Source organism: Eleutherodactylus coqui, chromosome 10 (assembly GCF_035609145.1).
Source record: "Eleutherodactylus coqui strain aEleCoq1 chromosome 10, aEleCoq1.hap1, whole genome shotgun sequence".
Lineage (NCBI taxonomy): Eukaryota > Metazoa > Chordata > Amphibia > Anura > Eleutherodactylidae > Eleutherodactylus > Eleutherodactylus coqui.
Window position 1 is genome coordinate 139,810,069 of NC_089846.1, and position 22,461 is coordinate 139,832,529.

The 22,461-nt window shown below is 46.2% G+C and overlaps 1 protein-coding gene across 1 annotated transcript; it reads left to right on the forward strand.

Annotated features, from left to right (window-relative positions):
• Positions 1-755: 755 nt before the first annotated feature.
• Positions 756-20,490, forward strand: IFNL2 (interferon lambda 2). Its single transcript, XM_066582143.1, has 6 exons — positions 756-861; positions 13,566-13,729; positions 15,077-15,139; positions 17,789-17,923; positions 19,506-19,568; positions 20,256-20,490. Exons 1-6 carry the CDS (start codon positions 756-758, stop codon positions 20,460-20,462), a joined length of 738 nt encoding a protein of 245 aa, XP_066438240.1. The 3' UTR covers positions 20,463-20,490.
• The last annotated feature ends 1,971 nt before the right edge of the window (positions 20,491-22,461 follow it).

The window sequence follows — 22,461 nt, forward strand, 5'->3', positions numbered from 1 at the left end:
ATATCGGACGGCGTTTTCACGCCTGGCCAACTTACGCTTCCATCTAAGCAGTTTCCCCCTCACCAGCTTTCTGCCTCTCTCCTCCACTCCGGCGTTTGAAATGGGAGGGGGAGGGCGGGGCTAAGCTTCTGCTCTGTCCCGCCCACTACCATTGCTGGCTATGTACAAGGGGCGGGGGTGGGAGCTTGGCTCCGCCCTGTCCCGCCAACTCCCTTAGCAAACCACTCGGGGGGGGGGAGGGAGGGGAGGATGCTCAGATGGAAGCGTATATTGGGCAGCCGTGAAAACGCCGGCCCATATATATGCTCGTGTAAATAAGTTAGGCTGGGTTCTCACAGGGCAGAATCCCACCGGAAATCTCACGGTTTTGCCGCAGCGAAAAATCGCGAGGTCTTGGAGCAGCTTGGCCACATGCTTTTCCGTTGCGGCTGGCGCTCCCATAGAGAGCAGCGCAGCTGCAACGTAAAACTAAAAAAAAATGCATGCTGTGGCCGGGATTCTGCGCCGCAGCGCTGGCTTCTTCCAGCTTTGCCGTGACAGATTAGCCATCCCGTGTGGATGAGATTTTTGACAAATCTTGTCCACATGACTGGCTTATTTCCAGATTAGTGGACACGGACTGATCTGCCGCAGCGAAATTCCGCATGGAATTTCCGCAGCAAATCCGCCCTGTGTGACCCAGCCTTACTGTTCAATAAAAAGTTTAAGCAGCATCCAAACGCGTCACGTTTAAACACCGGCTGCTGTTTCTGATCATGGAGCCTGTGGAGACTTGCATTGCAGCTCCAGAGATGACTCCTTGGGAGGAGGATTCCGCTTTGCTGACTTTAGCTGCACCTGCCAGACCAATGCCATGCCGAGGTAGGAATGCCTGTTCCTCAGGAGGGCCCTAACCCTGTCCTGGGGCCCCTCCTTTCACGTGTACAATGAATATCATGTGATCTGTTGGCTCCACAAAGTTCCAATATGTACGAAGGCCTGATGTGGCACTAGAGCCCTACGGCCGACTGCAGTTGGCTTCTTTCAAGTGCAGAGTGAAAGGGATCGGGGCTCCGGTGCCGGATGGGGAGCCATTGAAGAACATAAGTAGGCCTTAATACTTCACACCATTCTACAGCGATAGAATATATATTTTTTTAATCTAGGAAAACCCCTTTAATTTTATGGACTACGTTATATAGGTGGAACTAAAAGGCGCATTATAGTCATAACTTATAACAACAGAATGTAATCGTTTCTTACTGCAATTATTTTTATTCGTTTTATAGGCTCCAATGAATTGAATCCACCAAATCAGCGCGCATCATTCCAAACAATATCGAGAACGGAGATAGTCAAAATGCCAAATTAAACTTGACATTATTTGCCATCGGAGCAGAAGTGCTCAGGATATTTAATAAACTAATAAACTTCCTAACGCTGCAATTATTGAATTATGTATGCTGCTGAGAGCAAGAATCCACTGTTTGCATTTTGCTTTTCCAGTTGCTTTCTCAAATAAGCCCGAAAGCACTCCACCTGGTCCCGCTCAGCGGAGGACTGCCTCGTAAAGAGCTAAGAAGTCGTTACCTCAATTACAGCAGAGATAAAAGGGAACCGTGAAGCTCAGGAGACAGAGGAGAGGGACAAGAAGACGTGCTCCTGGGAACTCCCAACAGTGGCCTTCTGGCGTCTTCGCTGGATGTTCTTCACAATTTCCTGATGACCTCATTTTAAGAATAGTAATAAATCACCGACACTTCAAACCACTTTTTATATTAATGTGTGAAGCACTTTTATTGCCCCAATGCATAAAAATAGAAAACACAAAACTCTGCAAACAGCCATGTTTGTATACAGCTCAAATGCAAAGCAATGGCTCTCTGTAACAACATTGACAGGTCGCAAAATACTACAAGTGGAGTTGACCTATAGCAGTTACCTTCCTCAGGCACCAGTGGTGTCTCCCAGGAGCGTAAGTAAAGGCTCAGGGGCCCTGATGCAAAAGGTGAACTGCCCCCCCCCCCCCCTCTATCTGTATCAGTACCCATATCTAAACCATGCTGCACAGAGACATAACTTGAAGCTTCTGGGCCCCAATGCAAAACCTGTAAAAGGGCCCCCAACTATAATGCTTTACTCATAGTACTGGGCTCCCTATATGGAGAAGAGAGGCCTTATGGGCCCCCTAAGGCTCCTGGGCCCGAGTGCAACCGCATCCCCTGCACCCTCTATAGTTACGCCTCCTAGTACTGAAATACCCCCCAGGCGTTACAGTAAGGCCGGTGGCACACGGCTGGATTTGAGTTGTGGAATCTGCGATCGTCACCCATGTGGACGATACACGACATTCCACACACATAGAATATTCTGATGTTCGCTCACATAAGCGGACAGCGACTGCGATTTCCCCGAGCGGATTTAAAATTGAGGATAGGCTGTTGGTACCCTGTACTGCGCATGACCAACAGCAAGCAGCCACGATCATACGCAATACAGAAGACAACAGGTACGCAAGGTTGTCGGCCACGGTTAAAGCTGGATTACGCTTCGGAATCTGACACGGTCGTGTGCAACCGGCATAAGGCCAAATTATGTAACAACCGGACAGGTGAATGAGCCATAATATGAAGCATGTATCATAAGAAATAAGAAACATGCATGAATGGAAACTCACCAATAGATGACATGAACAGAATGGTGATGGTACTCAGATGATGCTGGAGAGTTGAATCAGGTTCAGCCGGATGGGCAGATGGGTCCAGGAACCTGCAGCAGACCGGTTCATGCGACCAGGGAGCACTGGGTAGTCCAGCAGAGGCAGGTAGACCGGAGCATAGGTGTGGTCATTCCCGTTTACCACCAGACATGGGACATACAGAGCAGTTGTAATTGGGTACTACCACATGTTGGTAAACTCACAGATAGTTCTTGCTCAAAGTTTAATAGCAAGCTCGTAACACTTGCAGAAAAAGTTAAGCGCTCGCCACTGATGCAATGTGTGCGACTGGACAAGGTTGTGCTGTTCAACTGGCAGCGTCTCGCTCCTGCAGCAGGAGATAATACAGATCTTGGACTCATGTTCAATCAGTTTGTGAGTGGCGCTCCTTCCTCAGAAGAAGTTTGATCCAGACACAGTCCCATATGGAGTCCTAGGCAGGCACTCGAATTTCGAAGCGGAATGTCCACAAAGCATTCTTGAAGAAGTGTCTTCAATCACAGTTTGCAACTTGTTACTCTAGCCTTAGGCCACTTCTGTTTCCGTCTACCCATCATCCCTACACACAACCTCTCAGTTTAAAGAAACAGTACAGCTATCCCTCCGTCTGACCCTAACCCCAGACACCACTGTCCCTGAGTATCCCTAATAGAAATCCTATATCTGACCCTGACAAACAATTAGAGGGATCCAGAGACAAGAAAAACTAACTGAACAGAACCCAACTAAGAAAAATACAAACAGGAAAAAACGAAACAACAAACAATAAAATACTAGAAGCATACAAGGATTACTGGATTAAAACACACATAGATTACACCATAACCAGCAACACATTGCAGAAGCCGGAATATTTAAAGATTGAATAACCAATCAGGAGCGTGTCTCCAAACGGCTCTGGGCTGTAGCAGTGTGGTTAGCTGACTCACTGTAATGGGTCACCTGTCAGATGAAACGGCAGGTTGATTCCTGACGATCGTAACAGACTGCTCCCCTACAAACAATCCTGTGTATTCTGATTCCGAAGACTACATTCAGTTGGTTAGCAATTAGTAGGAGACAGAAGGATGGGAGATGCCATTGGCTGCTAACCCAATAATTTACTGTCCCAAATATTCACCCCAAGCTGATGCCATATTACTTCTATTGTGACAATCCAGTTTATGTACAGCCCTCCTTCCATACGTTTATACTACTAGGTGATATATCCGTGCGTTGCATGGTGCTATAAGCGCAAGGATTGGTTATTGAAAATTAGGTTTCAAAGTTATTTTAGTCTCCTACATAATAAGTAATGTTACTACGCCATATTACATCAGTCCCAAATCATTCATTCATCAAAAATGTATAAGAGTTTATGAATAGCGGTCCTGGAATATACAAAGTGGCCACAAAAATGAGCCGAGCACCGCACTGTTATGGCAGCAGTCCAAAAGACAATCTGTGTTACCCGTAGCAACCAATCACAGTGCAGTTTTTATGTTACCTCAGTATAATATATAACAACTAGACATGAGCGAGCACACTGGTCCGAGCTTGATGCTCATTCCAGTATTAGGGTACTCGAGATGCTCGTTACTAGAGGCGAGCACCACGCAGTACTCAAGTCAATTCCATTTCCTTCCCTGCATGTTTTGCGCCATTTTCTAGCCAATAGACATGCAGGGAAGGCATTACAACTTCCTCCTGTGACGTTCCAGCCCTATCCCACCCCCCTGCAGTAAGTGGCTGGTGAGATCAAGTGACCGCCGAGTATATAAAGTGGTCCCGCCCGCTGCTCGCCTCAGACACACGCTGGCAGAGATTAGGGAGAGTGCTGTTCCTGCTATAGGGAGAGTGTTGGCGTCCTCAAGAACCCCAACGGTCCTTCTTAGGGCCACATCTGACTGTGTGCATTACTGTTGTGGCTGCTGGGAGCAGTTTTGCACAATTTTTTTTTTCATCTTGGGCTCTGCAGACTATTGCGTTGTCAGTCTGCAGCCAATTATACAGAGTATAGGGGCAGTACTGGTCAGGCAGGGACAGTGGTAGTGTAGAATCCTGTCAACAAGTACCCCCAAAAAGCTCCTCCCTAGGGCTACCTGTGAGCGTGTGCATTACTGTTGTAGTGGCTCACTATTAGCCAGCTAGGCCTTTCTGCAGCCCAGCGTATAATTTTTTCAGCCTACAGTGTGCGTTACATAACCGCTGTGACCCTCCAACTGCAGGCCAATAATTGCCAAATTTTTTACACCGCTCTGTGCGTCCCATCAACTTCACGCACAGCGTGCGGCGACAGCCCCTGATAGAGGGAAAGACGTATGCACGCTATCTAGGCTGCTGGTTTTTTTTTTAAAAAGAAACCTGAAAAAACACTCCTCCTTAGGACTACCTGTGAGCGTGTGCATTACTGTTGTAGTGGCTCACTATTAACCAGCTAGGCCTTTTTGCAGCCTAGCGTATAATTTTTGGCGGACTGCAGTGTGCGTAACATAACCGCTGTGACCCTCCAACTGCACGCCACTAATTGCATAATTATTCAGACCGCTCTGTGTCTGCTCTAGTGGTAATCCACCATGCTGAAGGGTAGGGGTAGGCCTAGAGGACGTGGACGCGGGCGAGGACGCAGAGGTCCAAGTGAGGGTGTGGGCACAGGCCGAGTTCCTGGTCCAGGTGAATCACAGCCGGCTGTTGTGGGATTAGGAGAGAGGACAGTTTCTGGGGTCCCCAGCTTCATATCACAATTTTTGGGTCCACGTGGTAGACCTTTATTACAAAATGAGCAGTGTGAGCAGGTCCTGTCGTGGATCGCAGAAAGTGCCTCCAGCAATCTATCGACCACCCAGTCTTCTACGCCGTCCACTGCTGCAACTCTGAATCCTCTGGCTGCTGCTCCTCCTTCCTCCCAGCCTCCTCACTCCATGAAAATGACACATTCTGAGGAGCAGGCAGACTTCCCGGAACTGTTCTCGGGCCACAGCGCTGATTGGGAAAAAATGGTTCCTCTCCCACCTGAGGAGTTTGTCATGACCGATGCCCAACCTTTGGAAAGTTCCCAGGGTCCGGGTGATGAGGCTGGGGACTTCCGGCAACTGTCTCAAGAGCTTTCAGTGGGTGAGGAGGACGATGACGATGAGACACAGTTGTCTATCTGTGAACCACGAATGTCCAGGGCATGGCGTGTGGGCTGCAGCCAACATGTATTTCCTCTCACGTTACCTCAGCTATCCGGGGCTCTGCAAAGGGATTTCTTTCTGTACCGTCTGTGTGTTCCTGCTAGCCACCCATGCTGTGGGTGCACACAGACTTCCCATTGAGGTGTTTTATCTGTCTGTCCCCAAAACACTGACAGACTTGGGTAGGGTGCAGAGTGCAGATGGTTTACCCCTTGCGTTGTCGATGAGGTATCCGACACCCAAACAGAATGAGTAGTGTGTGGACACATGGAGTCCCCATTGGACGCTGGGTTGTGTGGGGGGTTGGGCAGCATGTAACCCAGGAGAAGTGGCAGCGGAGTGTCATGCAGGCAGAGCTTGTGCTTTGTTGGAGGTAGTGTGGTGCTTAGCTAAGGTATGCATTGCTAATGAGGGTTTGTCCGAAGTAAAAATTGTTGGGGGGGGGGGGCGCTCTTGCCGCTATTGTGGCTTAATAGTGGGACCTGGGAACTTGAGATGCAGCCCAACATGTAGCCCCTCGCCTGCCCTATCCGTTGCTGTGTCGTTCCCATCACTTTCTTGAATTGCCCAGATTTTCACACATGAAAACCTTAGCGAGCATCGGCGAAATACAAAAATGCTCGGGTCGCCCATTGACTTCAATGGGGTTCGTTATTCGAAACGAACCCTCGAGCATCGCGGGAAGTTCGACTTGAGTAACGAGCACCCGAGTGTAACGGTATATGTATATATTGCCATATGTTTTTTATGCTTTATACCTATATGCAAGTTCTATTCAATTCCAAATGAGAAAAAACTTAATCTGTCGCCTTACATCAGATATGCCAAAGGCCTTGCCAGGCGAAGACAAAATGTATCTTAAAACGCAGCAAAGGAAGAACCAGACACAAGGACGCGTACTTGGCTGTTTTTCCAGAGGCGCCGTAGCAAGATAACAACTGTTCAACTATGCATCTGAACTTTCACTGTCTCAGGCCGGAAATCCGGACTTCCCATACATGGTTATGAGCTAATCACCCATTCCTGGTGATGAGACCAAAGGGTATAAGATCTCATGTAATCTGTAATAAAGCGGGCAGCGCAGTCATGTCCCCGTGTGAGAAACTATACCAGACCACCGTGTGGTGTTTTCTTCTTTCCGCCGGCAGCGGGGCAAGTGGGGTGGGCCTGATTGGTGCTGTACTTAGAATTTTACCCTGACAATCTCGCATTTTGGTGCTCGCTCATCTCTAATAACAACCAATCACAGCGCAGCTTTCATGTTACCTCAGTATAATATATAACAACCAATCACAGCGCAGCTTTCATGTTACCTCAGTATAATATATAACAACCAATCACAGCGCAGCTTTCATGTTACCTCAGTGGTATAATATATAACAACCAATCACAGCACAGCTTTCATGTTACCTCAGCAGTATAATATATAACAACCAATCACAGCGCAGCTTTCATGTTACCTCAGTATAATATATAACAACCAATCACAGCGCAGCTTTCATGTTACCTCAGCAGTATAATATATAACAACCAATCACAGCGCAGCTTTCATGTTACCTCAGCAGTATAATATATAACAACCAATCACAGCGCAGCTTTCATGTTACCTCAGTATAATATATAACACCCAATCACAGCACAGCTTTCATGTTACCTCAGCAGTATAATATATAACAACCAATCACAGCACAGCTTTCATGTTACCTCAGTATAATATATAACAACCAATCACAGCGCAGCTTTCATGTTACCTCAGCGGTATAATATATAACAACCAATCACAGCACAGCTTTCATGTTACCTCAGCAGTATAATATATAACAACCAATCACAGCACAGCTTTCATGTTACCTCAGTGGTATAATATATAACAACCAATCACAGCACAGCTTTCATGTTACCTCAGCAGTATAATATATAACAACCAATCACAGCGCAGCTTTCATGTTACCTCAGTGGTATAATATATAACAACAACCAATCACAGCGCAGGTTTAATTTGACCTCAGCAGTATAAGAAATGAAAGCTGAGCTGTGATTGGTTGTTATTGGCAACAAAAATTACAGGGGAAGTTGGTGAGTTTTTGATTCTTAATCCCCCCAGTATTCGCCGCCGCTGCTGAAGAACGCTCTGCAGAATATCACTCAAATCGGTCCAGATCTGTGGACTGTACACGACACAAACAGATTTAGTGTTTTATATATGATTTTCCGCTCCCTTTCCTTCCATGGACATCTTTCTGCTCGCCATGACGATGATGCCAGTGGTAATATCCAGCCCATGTAATATGTCTGATGTGCATGTAATAGCGTACAATTATCCAGATGTGATACAAGGGACACCTTCCTGCGGGATACCAGTATATTGCGCCAGTCCTGTGTATTACACACCTGCGCGGTACGTAAATCCGCTCACATATTGTTAGAGCGCAGCGGGTCCTCTTCTGCCATCTTGTGTCACATCAACCTGTTTAGACATTTCTGAACCGAAGTGTTTTCCAGGCGTTTGATATCGATGGCTTATCCGTACGATAAATCATCACAGCGGCAGAGCTGAAGGTTCACAGGACTGAGGCTAAAGGTTAGCGTGAGCCTCCGTCCCCTGACTCAAGGCTATGTATGGTAGTACACAGGACATCCCAATATTACAGTCACCATATAATAGTGATAGTGATTGCAGTGCAGTTACCTCTAGTGATCACAGCTGATGTCTTCCCCAATTAGCACTGTCCTTTCCCTTGCCTTATGTATTCAGATAGAGGCCGCTGTGAATACTACTTCCACCAATGACTTGTCTCTGCACACTCTCCACATGCCGTCGTTATCTGCAGTTGTACTCAATGTCCTCAATAGTACCATTTTCCCCCAAAAGTAAGACCTACCCTGGTTTTCAAGGGAGACTTGAAATATAAGCCCTCCCCAAAACCAAGCCCTAGCTAAAGTACATGAAAAAAAGCATCAATACTCACATGGCCTGCTGTGTCTGAGTCCCTTGCGATGGTCCCCGGCGCTGCAGCAAGCTACCTTGTCCTCCGTGCTGAGATATCCTCTTCTTCCTGGTAATGGGGCTTTGAATACCTCACCTCCAGCAAAGCAAGCACTGTGATTGGATCGAGCGCCAGCCAATCAGAGCCAATGCTCTATCATTCACAGCCATCCAGTGAATAACATCACTGAATGGCTGCGATTGGTTCATCGAGCACCGGCACTGATTGGCTGGCGCTCAACCCAATCATAGCGCTCACTTTGCTGGAGGCGGGGTATTCAAAGCCCCATCACCAGAAAAAAGAGGATATCTCAGCGCTGAGGACACTGCAGACTGCCACATCGCCGCCAGAGACCAGCAGCACGAGGCACCGGGACACCGCGGACCAGGTGAGTATAAGCCCCCCTTAAAATGAGAAACCGTGCCTCTTTTGCAGCAAAAATTAATATAAGACAGTGTCTTATTTTCTGGGAAACACAGCATTTATGCCCCCCTCTGAGCCTTCATATTATCAAAGGGCCTCCTCTGTACCCCCGCATCCTCAAAATCCACCCTGTGCACCACCAAAGCCTCATAGTCTGCCCTCTTCACCCACACATGCTCACAGACTGCCTTCTGTGCCCCTGCATGCTCAGAATTTGCCCTCTGTATTCCCACTTCCTCATAATCTGCCCTCCCCCCACCATAACAGCTGACTATGAAACCACTGATGTACAATGGCTTCCTTCCCATCTGCGATGCTTTCACTGTTCTATCTGCGATGTGTGATCTATTTAGCTCCCACGTTTCCCTTTTTATCACATTGTAACGCAACAAACGCACGTTGCAATTTTAACCTTAGAATGCCCTCTTGACTTTAGCGATAAAAACCCGCCAGATTTTATCACGAGCGACACGATGCGAGATTATTCTAAAAAAAAAGCATTGTTGATGCTCAAAAATCACGGGTACAAAGACGCAATTTTGCTGCGAGTTTATTGCGGTGAAACTAGCCTTACTTACACCGCCGTCTGATGGGTCACACCATGTATAGTATAGCATGGCCTGGCTCTTACCGCAGTGTCTGGTGCTTATGAAGGACTCGAGAGCAAGGAGACTGCTGGAGATCTTGGGCTGAGCTGTACACACTCTGCTACCTGTCAGGCGGCAGTAGGAGTAGGTAGTAAGGTGCATCCAGTGCACACTGGAGTTTCAGAGGCAGGAGGCAAAGTGACAGCAGCCCTGGCTGCCATTGTGGTAAGGAGGTCCTCTGAGCTCCCATGGTTTATGGACCAAGTCACAACTGCAACCACTGTGGCCCCTATAGCTAGGCCACTGGTCATCAATATCAGATCGGTGGGGTTTCAACGCACGGCACCGCCACCGATCAGCAGTCTGGATGGGCTGTGGTGCTCCAATGGGTATGGCAGGGATGTCAAACTCATTTTTCACTGAGGGCCACATCAGCCTAAGGGCTCAAACAAACTGCGGTGGGAGCGGCTGCACTCCCCGGTACGGAGCGTAGTTGCACCTGAACAAGGGAAATTTCTTCTCCCTCGCCGGCGTTTCAAACTCCACGCCAGAGTGCAGGAGTCTGAGAAAAACAGCGGGGAGATAGGTGCTGCCCGATCCCCCCCACAATGTGTTCACTGCGTGCGCAGAAGGTAGGGCAGGTCCAATCTTTTCTCGGACATAGTATTCACGGTCAAGAAATCCCAGCAGTGAAAACAAAACCATTGAACTATTATTGATCAGCGGTTTAGTTTTGTCCGGTTATGTGGCTGTGATTATCACGACAGTATAAGGGAAGATAAACACGCTCAGGGGCTTCTGCCCTTCGCCAACATCATGTAGTATAGACACAATATCTTGTGCAGTGCCATACAAGTAAATGCCATCATACAATGCTCAAATAATACCAACATACACTAGTCACATAATGCGACCATGCAGTACTCAAGAGTACCAAGGAATATCAACAAACACATACAGTACTCAAATAATACCACCATACAGTAGTCAGATAATACTACCATACAGTGCTCAAATAATACCAACATACAGTAGTCACATAATGCGACCATGCAGTACTCAAGAGTACCAAGGAATATCAATACCTACAGTACTCAAATAATACCACCATACAGTAGTCAGATAATACTACCATACAGTGACCAAATAACACCAGCATGATGTTGTCACATAGTACTTAATCCCAATATACCGTGGTCACATGTTACCACAAGTTCCTGTAGAGACTGTAGGAGGATGCTCAGTGGATATAGCAGCAAAGTGAATGATCAGCCCTGAGCTACTTTTTAGCTTTTTTAGGTCCAAAATTCTGTGTTTGGAGTTACATCTTTCTGATACTGAGACCCAAATCCTGTGCAAAACCATATAGTTAAATGATAAAACTCTCCCAGTTTTCAGCCACCACTAGGGGGTGCTTGCTGTATACCGTCTGTACATTGAACTCAGTAATACCACGGTATACAGTAAACTCCTTAGTTCACCTTCTGTCTTCTAACACTGTCTGCGCAGGGGATTTGGAGCTTTGTATCAGAAAAACTCTGACTCGTAAAGGAATGTTTGATTGGAAAACAACAAGATGTAAAAGGCTGAAGCTTCACTTTAAGCATTTAGTAGATGCGCCTTGTTGAAGGGTCCGTTATAAATTCAGGTTTGCAGGGAAGAGAAATGAGCACAATGCTGAATGTTCCAGTGTCCAAACCAAATCACATGCCAAAAAATATGTCCAGGCGGATCAAATGCGCAAATAATGGTGATCCAATCCGCCATTTGTAATACCCGTCACAGTCTAATGGGCAAGACCATCCAAATATGATAGAAGGGGCCAGTATATTCCAGCAGGGCAGCACCAACATCTGGTATATTATAAGCCTGCATGGCACGGAAGTGAAAGTGCCTCACATATTAGGGGATTTCAGACTTTGGCTTTTGGGATTCCCCGTAACTTCATCCTTCTGCATCTGCTCCGACCTTTCTGAATTAACTCCTTAATGAATGTGTCACGGATTATGCAGTGATTATATATAACCTGCCAGCAATGCCAAGCATCCATACAGGGACTGACTGGCAAAGCTTTTGACTACAAGTTCCGATACTTCACCATATTGTTGTTCCTGGTAAATACATCGATTGCAGAGATTGTTGCTATAACAGATTGTACATACCGTAGAGGTAGGTCATGGGGGTCCTTGGAAAGAGGGGGCTGAGATATATGTTTGGGGCCGGCCGCTGGTGGCACTATATAAACTTTGCTGGTCCCTACCTACATAGACTAACCCTTGGAGTACGGAATGGCATTTCTAGCACTAATGGCAAAATATATGATTAAACCAGATGCCTATAGACTTCTGAGATAACAGTAGAACTATCAGATCAGTTTCGGTTCGACTCCCGCCATTACCACCAGTCAGCTGACAGAAGAGGTCTTGGTGCTCCACTAAGGTCTTGGTTCCCTTTCATTTTTTCCCAGGCTTAGTTCAGGATATCTTGTAGCGGCTGTACGGAGCAGAGCTTGGTAAGCAATGAAGAGGAGCCAATATTCCACAGATGTCAAATACAAGGCCCACCCGCAGAGCCCGCCAGGATACACCGGGGTCTGAGGAGAGACGCTGCCCTGACCCCTGTGTAGTGATAAAAAAGGGTAGCAACCTAAATGACAGGAAATTGTAAGCCAAATCCTATAGGTGGTGCTGCAGAGGGATTGTTCCATCTTTCATTTGCATATTTCCCAGAGGAGCATAGTCTTACCTCTAGCTGCTCTCCTTAAGGAGAAACGATACCCTTCCAGACTCCACTACCCATAACGGTAAATGAAGCACTTCTTGGCCAATGGGTAAAGCCTTGGCTGTATGCATGATTACTTTCTTACTAAAGTGTTGGAGATATAACAGCATGGTCAGTTGCTCCATTTACGTACGGGGCATGCAAACAGGAGTTCAGGCAGCTCAACACATACCTCTGTTTCTTAACATCTGCCCACATCCAACCATGCAGAATTGTTCTCCATCTATACAACATATTATTTGCCCATTGCACCTGCACCAGCCGGTCCTGAAGTCCTATTTGTGTTATTCCATAGACAGAAGCCCTGAGCACCACTTTCTACCCGGTCCTCACAGCAATTTGTGTTCTGATCCGGTAGAAGAAGTCAGGGGTAACCATAGGGGGGTAACACTTGTAACACTATTTTTAGGAATTCACCTGTATAGCTATTACAGCGGGGTGATTGATTTCCTTCCCCGCCCCCGTGTTGCTACAGGACTGCTATCCCATGAAGCTCTGGTGTGGTGTTTGCTATAATAGCTCATCCCTGGAATGTGACCCGTAACAGCAGCAAATATGTGCAAGAGTTATACGAAGAGCTTTGCTTAGGTAACAAGAGGAGGAGTTTGGTCTGTGGCCGGCGGAAGTTTTGACTGACACACCTGACGTCACCTGTATAGGAAAGTGAAACCCGGGTAGAAGTTTCCTAAAGATGCAGTTCCCATTCTCCTTAAAATCTCATGATCAAAGAAACATGGAAGATATCAGGAAAGTGAATTTATTTTTCTGCTGGAGACGGCGATATAAAAGAAGCATGGAGTATCCCACATCAGATCTCCCAGCCAGCTGCACCATAAAGACCAGGTGAGGGGTCCGCACATATAATAATGCACTGACCTCCTGCAAGGTCACATCGAAATTTAGGTTTTGCTTATTTTCTTCTGTTGCTTTGCAGATATGGCAACCAGTATCAGAATTTTGGCTCTTCTTGCGCTATATGGTGTGTGGCTGCAGACGCCAGCCAAGGGGCATCCCATCCAGAAGCAGTGCCATATCTCTAAATATAAAAACACAAAACCGAGTGTTATGTCCATAGCCCGAGAGCTGCAGGACCTGCAGGTAGGTAGAGATCAAATGGCAAAAAAATGGACATGTTGGCCTAGCGAGGTATAGAGAACGTATATCCAGCACCATCGTCCCATGTGACTGCTATGTCCTGACCATACCGTGTAGAGGGGCTTTAAAGCAGCAAGCGAATGCTGACATCCTCTGTGAACTCACTTCTTTTTAAATGAACCGGAGGAACCAGTGAAGGGAGAGATTGTTTCATCTTGCAACCCCTTCTTATATGCGCCTGTAGGGCGTATGGATAACATAGCATGCGGTCTCTCACTCATGACCCTCCTCTATGAGCCAGAGTTAGAAGCGCTAACAAGCAAACTGGTGCATCCATTAATACACATATGAAATGGCGTCATTTCATACTAGAATTGTTACGTTCATGCGCAGGTCTTATTCACCTTGCCTCCACGGAGCGCAACATATTTAAGGTTGGAGGGAAAGGAAATAGGGTATATACACACGAGCAGACACCGTTCACACCACACAAACTGAACATCCAAACAACAAAGGGAAAACAGGAACATAAATGCTACAATAACATCAAGTGGCCAAGTATGAGGTATTAGATAGTATTTTGGCCAAACTACATAAGCTGATATGCCCATGTCAAGGGTCCTAGTTGTCTTGTGAGTCCCTACACTAACAAGACAGCTAAAGCAGGAAAGGAAATCCTGCTTACAAGCGGGGTGATCGTCCCAATAAGGACGGCCCCACGCTGGAACCTAGAGACCACCTGTCTCACCCTAGATAGGTATAGGCAGGAACACCAAAATAGGACATAATACACAACTAGCATCTGCACATCTACAGACATGGGGGAACACCAAAATAGCACATAATACACACCAGGTGACTGCACACCAACGGACAGACACTGAACAGGTCATAGTTCACACCAGGTGTTTGCGCACCTACAGACATAGTTAAATCCCACGCAGAACCTCATGCTTGTATACATACACCAAAACATAGTTTAAACATCCACACATGTAAGGGGCAGAGCATCAGACATCACCCATCTGACAGAGAGGCGATGAGGGACAACCCCATCTGCAGCAGTATACCCGTGGAATCTCACAGAAGCATGGGTCCTAATTTTAGATCTGATGTCCATCATCCTAATCCTATTTGGGGCAGGAAAGGGATTTATTCTGTTGCAATGGGAACCTTTCCTTAAATCCTTCCCATCACATTAAATCATCCCGTGTTTAATGATCTCAGACGACGTCCATCTGATTCTGAGTGTAAGAAGCTTGAAAGATACAAAGAATCTATTTGGATATATATATATTGGGATGTTATATGATCTTTAGTAATGTCCCTCATTCATCCCTTTATCTGCAGCGAAGGAGACGTTCATGTCACCTCGGACTACGTCTGCGAAACTTTACAGACTGTGACTTAAAGGTAAGTGCTCGTACTTATGGTTTTCCAACCAGTGCTGTAGCTATAGGAGGGACAGAAGTATCAGTTGCACCCACGCCGTGGAGCCGATGAGACTCGAAGGACCTTCTGTCTCTTAAGAAGTCACCAGTATTATAAATGGCACATGGTAGATGGGGACCTTTTACAGATATTGCATTGGGGCCTACATGCTTCAAGTTACTCCTCTGTTTCCAACTCTTGGGAGACTACAACTCCCAGCATTCCCGGGGAGCCTGTGACAATGGCTATCTGTGACTGTATGCTTACATAACACCCCAGGACTGTCATCACTAACAGTAAGTGCCCAACAGGCTTATATAATACACATATTGTAGGTATTCCAATGCGTTATCTAGTAGAAGTAATGATTGTCAGTAAAGCTGCAGAAGTGAAAATAAAAAGTCTTTTCCAGAAAAACTGCAAAAAAAACAACATATATACTCGCTATTGCCAAAATGGGAATGATCCGGACAATACTGTACATTGCATGTGCCATTTACACCACATGGCAAAATGGAAGAACCATTTAAAGGGCATTCTATGAGTTTTTTATTACATATTGGTCAGATATAAGGATGGGAAGGCCTGGAAAAAAACTGAAAAATTGGGAAACAACAGGTGTTTTTCAAAGCCATCATTTTGTTATAGGTTGAATACCGCATTATTTATCATTGGAAAACAACATATTCTACACATTTTTTTCTTTCAATTTTTCTGGAAAGAAATGGCTTAGGAAAAAAGCAGGAAAACAGTTTTTTTCCCAATTTTTCATTTTTTTCCCAAGTTTTACCATCCCTAGTCATATGTTATCCGCAGGGGTCTGATACCTGGCACTGCCTCTCAGAGCTGGCCCTAGATTAGATGGCACACTGTGTGGAATGACTCTCTGACATCTGTTTTACATATATGTTCTGACGTATACAATAAACAGAGGCCATAAACATGATGTGAACTTTTTGAACTACTCTTTTGACTTCATCATAATTCTAACATGCTATCAAATGTCACAGTCAACAGAGACTGAGGCCCCCTGTCCACGGGCGTTGCGGGAGCCGCAGACGAATCTCCGACGGTCAGCCTAATCTAATAGATAGGCTGACCTCGGAGAATCGGGGCAATTTGCAGCATGCGGACATGGGGCCGGCGCTTTCCATAGCAATGCAATGGAAAGCTTGAGACACCGCGATTCACGCCGTGGACAGGGGGCCTTAGCCAGTCCAGGTATTTGATCTTTTTTATCTGAAGCACACCTGGTACAACTAATGAAGCCCTCGATTAGTTGCATCAGGTGTGCTTGAGACAACACCTGATTTGTAAATGTGTGCTGTCATGATGGATTCTATTCAGGGGTTTGAATCAGACTGAGACTGCAGCGGCATTTTGTGTTGAATTTGGAGAAAACACTTGTGATATTAGGCCGCCTGCACACGAACAGATTTGCATTGTGCAATCCGCTGTCAGTGTCCGCACCGCGGATCCACAGCAAATACCGTTCATAACATGCTTTGGAAAAACGCTTCTTCCTGCACACTCACAGAAACCAATTGTGATTTCTGCGAGCGGAGGTAAAATCACGGCATGTCCTAAGCGCTGCGGAATATGCTGGCGCTATATAAATAAAGATTATTATTTTAGTGTGGATTCCGCATGGACGGCGTCCACTGAAGTTAATGGAAGCTGTTTGACCGAGGCCCATCTGCAATTAACATTGCGGATAGGTTGCAGGTACCCGCGTCATCACCTAGCGACGGCACGGGAAAAACAAACATTAAAAAAAATCTGTACTGTGCATGACCGACGGTGAGTCGCCAGACCATCCGCAGTACAGATGAAAACGAAAGAAGACAGGCGGACGCCGGACGCGGTCAGGGCCCGATTCTGCTGCGCCTGTGCAGGCGGCCAGAGTTGTATTGAGCCATTTAAATTGTTTTGTTTAATTAGTATTTTTGCAACAAGCTGAAAGTTTGTAAATCTGACAAACCTCATTTAATGGGGGTTTAATCATGTTAATTACAGCTGCCTGTACACAGGCGCGTACACCCTTCCATCCACCTCTGCTTGCCAACAGTGCTGGAAACTGCAGTTAAAAAAAATTGCCATGGCCAAAGGGTCCTAAAATGTGACAGGGACCTAAGCTGTGGCGCTCTGTCATCCCAAATCCTGTCCCTCCATCGAGGCAGCTTCATGAATGTTACATGTCTGCTTTAGGTCTGTGGCTTTTTCCTGTACATGTCTTTATGCATCTTCCTGGCGATTACCTGAAATGACATGAGCAAGTGTAAAGCCCAAGCTTCACTGCATCCTCGCTGTACAAATGATGGGCACATTAGTGAGATTGCCCAGCCGGCTGCCATGTGCTTGTTCATACACCATTGTTACAGACTAAACCTGCCTCCGGTGAATTGACTGCAGTTGTTATACTGGAGGTAACAAAGGCTCGGCTTGTGCAGGAGGTGCGGAGAATCTCCATTGTGAAGCCACAGAAGATTATACAAAGTATCCTTCCCAAAAAGACTCTCTAGTGGAAGCCGAGCGAGTTTAATATCTCAGCTTTTGGGATCTTTATTAGGATCCTTAAGAAAGTACTAAATACTCCTTACTCCGTCTTAGACTTGGCCTTTATCTCTGCAGGGGAAAGAAAGACTGATGCTCACTTTACATAGACTATCACTTGCCATCAGCGTCCTGGAAGATATGAACCAGACTAAGCTTGTCATACAAAATCTGGAAGCGTTCTCCATTCTCCAAGCAGACCTGATGAATTGTGTAAGTTTACAACTATATATATATAATATCTCCTATGTATGGACAGTCCATAAAATGCTAGAATAAGCCGTGCGGACAAGCTGGTGAACAATGCTGCATTTGGAGCATGTAGTCGTGGTTCAGCGGCCCGGTCCCTGGTGTCCTGAGGGTTACGGCTGCAGTCCCTTGTGTCTATTGTTTTCATGGCTTATCCACTGGTGTCTTGTGCTGCATTCCATAGTGTGCAGTCTTTAACCGCCCTAATATCCCTGGTGTCCAGTGTTGTGACACACTAGTGTATACATGATACATCCCTGGTGCTTAGTGTTTTTGTGCTCCTATTTTAGGTGTATTTTTTTGTTTGAATATTTTTTTTATTGCATTTTTTTCAAACATAATCATTTTACCCCCCCTCCCCCCTGCACCCCCCCCCCCCCTGCACCCCCCCCCCCCCCCCCCCCACACACACACACACACACACACACACCTCTTCCTCTTCCTCAATCTCTGGTGTCTAGTGTTGGTGTGGCACAGTTTCTGGTATCCAGGGTTCTCGATAATGGTCATGTTTTTAATGCCTTAGTCGCTGTTGTCTAGTATTGTGGTAACCCAGTTTCTGGTATCTGGATGCTCTAGTCAGTAGCGTCTGGTGTTTGTAATGTCCTAGTTCCTCATGTCTAGAGTTGCACTGATCTGCCGTCTGTTACTCAATGCATTAGGGCTACAGTTGATAGTTTGTAGTGTTTTAATGCCCTAGTGGACTGGTGCCCAATCCTTGATGTTCAGTCCCTGGTGATGGTGTGGACCAGTTTGAGGTGTCCAGTGGATTAATGTCCCAGTCTTTGGTGGCCCGTGTTTTTTAAGCCCCAGTCCCTGTTGTGTTAAGTGTTGTGGTACACCAATCCATGTTGTCTTATGGTATCCAGTGTGTTGCTGCTCTACTGCATAGTGCCCAGTTCTTTAATGCCCTGGTCCCTGGTGTCAGTTGACGTGGTGGCCTGATCTCTGGTGTCTGGGGTATTTGTGATCAAGGTGGCCATTCAGATTAGATAGACTTTGCGTAAGTTTAATGATGGAACGACCATTGAATTGCTCTAGCGAACATAACCGTAGACATATTGGCCGTTATAGTCATTCAATGTGGCCACACATGTTCATTGACCCCAGGTGAAGGCAGGACCAGCTTTCACTAGACTAAAGATCTATATGACTGTTCATGACAAAAATATCAAACACGGCCGGCTTCATTCCAGATGGTGACCTTGTGTCATCAGCTGGCTAACATAATAGTTTGTTGTTAAAGTCCACCTTACAAATGTTCTTTATGGTTGTAATCCTCCCATTTGTGTCAGTTTCAGCCCATTGTGTATGGGTACCTTTAGCATTTCCGTGCTCCATTCCCTGGTGTCCTCTGCTGTGGTGGCTCAGTCTCTGTATCTAGTTGATTAGGGATGAAGTGCTTAGAGTCCAATGTTTTAGTTCTCCATCCATAGTGTTTAGTGTTGTGGTTACTCAGTCTCTGGTTTGACGAGGCTTTTCAGTGACATTATGTCCATGTTATTTTTGAGAAAGTACTACATTTATCACCTTCATTCTCTTCCAGGAAGGGGCAAAATCCCCCGAATTAAAAAATTGTCAGCATCACCTCAACCAATACAGAGATAAGGTAAATATTTAGTGACAGGAATGGAAGATATGGATTTAATTGACCATGGCCATATATCTAAGAAGTTCCTCTACAGATCCTTCCAATTCTACTTATGGGATGTCCCGGAGGGGACAAGGATCTGACAGATACTCATCCTATCCTATTGACTTCTTGGTGTCAAGTGGTGCCAGAGTTTTCTGGTAGCCATCGATTTCCTTCTCCCTAATGAAATAAGATCATACGATGTCACCATCTTGATTGCCCACCATGGTCAATTACTCTCGTCTTGGTGCTTTCAACATTGGACCCAACAGAGGGGCTTAAGCTGAGATCCCCTTAAATATGTCAGTGAACCTCATTATGACATATACATAAACGAATAAATGGACAAGACAGCTTGGAGTCTATTTGGAAATAGCAAAAATGTTCTATCGTCTGTATCTTGAAAATAATGCAGCCGATAGTGGCAGCATGGAGCGTATCACTCCGCCGTTGATGGTTGGGGATTGCCTACCTGTCCTCTCCTCACCTCTCCTTGGTTAGCAGTGACGGCCATGTGATAGGTGGTCAGTCACTAACCACACAGTCCAGTGATGCGCTCCAAGCCGCCGCCATCAGCTGTATTCTGTTCGTGAAATAGACTATGATGAAAAAACTATGTGAGATCATCATGTGGACAGATTATTTATTTTCCAATTCCTTCAGGTGACCAAAGAGTGTCTGGAAAATGATGTCCTTCTGAGCCTGGTTTGGCTTCTAACTGAAGATTTGGGGTACTTGATTTATGGGGAGCAAAGTGCGGAAGGAAAGGAGAAGATGGAACTTCCTGTCACCACCGAACCACTGGCTGCAAAGAAGAATAGGGGCAAAAAGAGGAAGAAAAGCAAGAAAAATAAAAAGAATGCCAACTAAAAACATCTCAAAACAGTCAAAAATAAGAACGTCCCAGTTATCATAGTGAACAAAATCCAGTTACTCTACTACTTTTTAATGGATTTTGTTGCTTTTGGTGACTGTTCATCTTTCTATGTCATCCATGAGCTGACAATCCACAAAACATCCGGACCATTGAGAATGAATGAAGAAGATGTCTGATGACCCTCCTGCGGGCCGCCCGCTATCCCGCTGTGAACGGACGCCGTATTTTATTCGGTGACTTTTATGCTGTAATTATCTATGTATTTATTTCTGTAATAATTTATTAGTGGCGTTAATGGCGGAGCCGCGACATTCCCCGCGCCGCGGACACCCTGTATTTATATTTTTATAGATCTCTATGAATAAAGTGTAATTATTAGAATATTTACGCGGCTGTTAGACTCGATCCCAGAGATGGAAATTGAGCCGTACATTTTGTAAATGTTTGTGCTGTGAAAAGTTCAGCAGTTTTCTGACAATTGGAAGAGAGAGATCATCAGGTAGAGCTTTCATTACAACTAAAGAGAGGACTCGCGGATAAACTGTAATTACCTCCTACGCAGCGTTCTGGATTAGCATAGAGAGAAGATTAAGAGGTATGAATGAGGTGCTGATGTCTGGGATAGAAGGAGCTGCATTGGAGCGCAGCGTGTCTGCGGGCAGAAATAAAAAATGGGGCTCGTTGGCAGAGATTCATGAGCAATGGCACAAAATGCCTCCCATAAACCCCTCAACTTCTCATATTGCCCCCCTGCCCCATTCTGCCTTAGGCTGCCCATATATTTTAGATACCCGGTCAGATAAACGCTGGTCTCACTTTCCCCCTGAATGGAGAGAGGGGTGAAGGCTGCTGCCAGCTGTTCCCAAAAGCAAAATGATCACTGCCATCGAAGAAGAGTCTGGAGGCCGGGCTATACATACTAAGACCCATTTAGACACAATGATTATCGCTCAAAATTCGCTCAAAAGCCATCTTTCGAGCAATAATCGTTGTGTCTAAATGTGCCCATCTTTCACTTTTCTGCTGGCCAACGGTTTTCAGTTCTGCTTGAAAAACATCTTTCAGCAGAACAGCTGATAAGCAGGACTGCACGCTGTGCTCTGCCTGCGGAGAGCTGATTACAGCTGATAACATTGTATCAGCTGTTCTCAGCTGTCAGCCCCACCAGCAGATCAAAACAAAAGTAATCAGGAAACAGTCAGAGGTCTGTTTACTGATTACAACTCCCAGTGGCTCACAGTGGCTGGGATTACAACTCCCAGTGGCTCACCAACCTGTGAGCCACTGGGAGTTGTAATCAGTAAACAGACCTCTGACTTGTTATTAATAGGCATTAAGGCCTTTTTACACAGGATGAATGTGGGACAAACGATGCCTGACACTCGTCCCTGTTTCTCTGCACTCCCGTGCTCCTGCACGTAAGCTAGCAGAGCAGGCTGGTTCACAGTGCGGCCAGCAGGGGTGCGGGGCAGTGCAGGAGATTTCTCTCCTCTCGCTCCCCCACCTCTCTCCATTCACATAACACAGCGGCCGTTTGCTACTGAACGGCGGCTGTTTAAACTTCATCGCTGATCTTTTATGCTGCATAAAAGATGAGTGATGAAGCTCATCATGCAGTTTAAACAGCCGCCGTTCAGTAGTGAACAGCCGCTGTGTTATCTTAATGGAGAGGGCGGGGGAGCGAGAGGAGAGAAATCTCCTGCACTGCCCCGCCCCCTGCTGGCCGCACTGTGACCGAGACAGCTCTGCTAGCTCAGGTGCAGGAGCACGGGAGCAAGGAAACACAGGGACGAGTGTTGGGCATCGTTTGCCTGACATTCGTCCTGTGTAAATGGGCCTTTAGTGCCAAGTAGTAGTTTATGCAAAATGATCGATCAGCCATCTTCTGAGCAGTCATCTTTGCAGTGTCAATGCACCCTTAGATGATCAGCCCGGCCCACCAAATTGGCAGGTTCAGCAGATCTGATCCGCACCACACTCATCTCTGCAGAG

Excerpts from the sequence above, each read along its gene's own strand:
- IFNL2 (XM_066582143.1), top strand. The coding sequence starts at position 756 with ATGGAGCCTGTGGAGACTTGCATTGCAGCTCCAGAGATGACTCCTTGG. Across the intron at positions 862-13,565 it reads CAGACCAATGCCATGCCGAG|ATATGGCAACCAGTATCAGA; the intron begins GTAGGAATGCCT and ends GTTGCTTTGCAG. Across the intron at positions 15,140-17,788 it reads TTACAGACTGTGACTTAAAG|GGGAAAGAAAGACTGATGCT; the intron begins GTAAGTGCTCGT and ends TTATCTCTGCAG.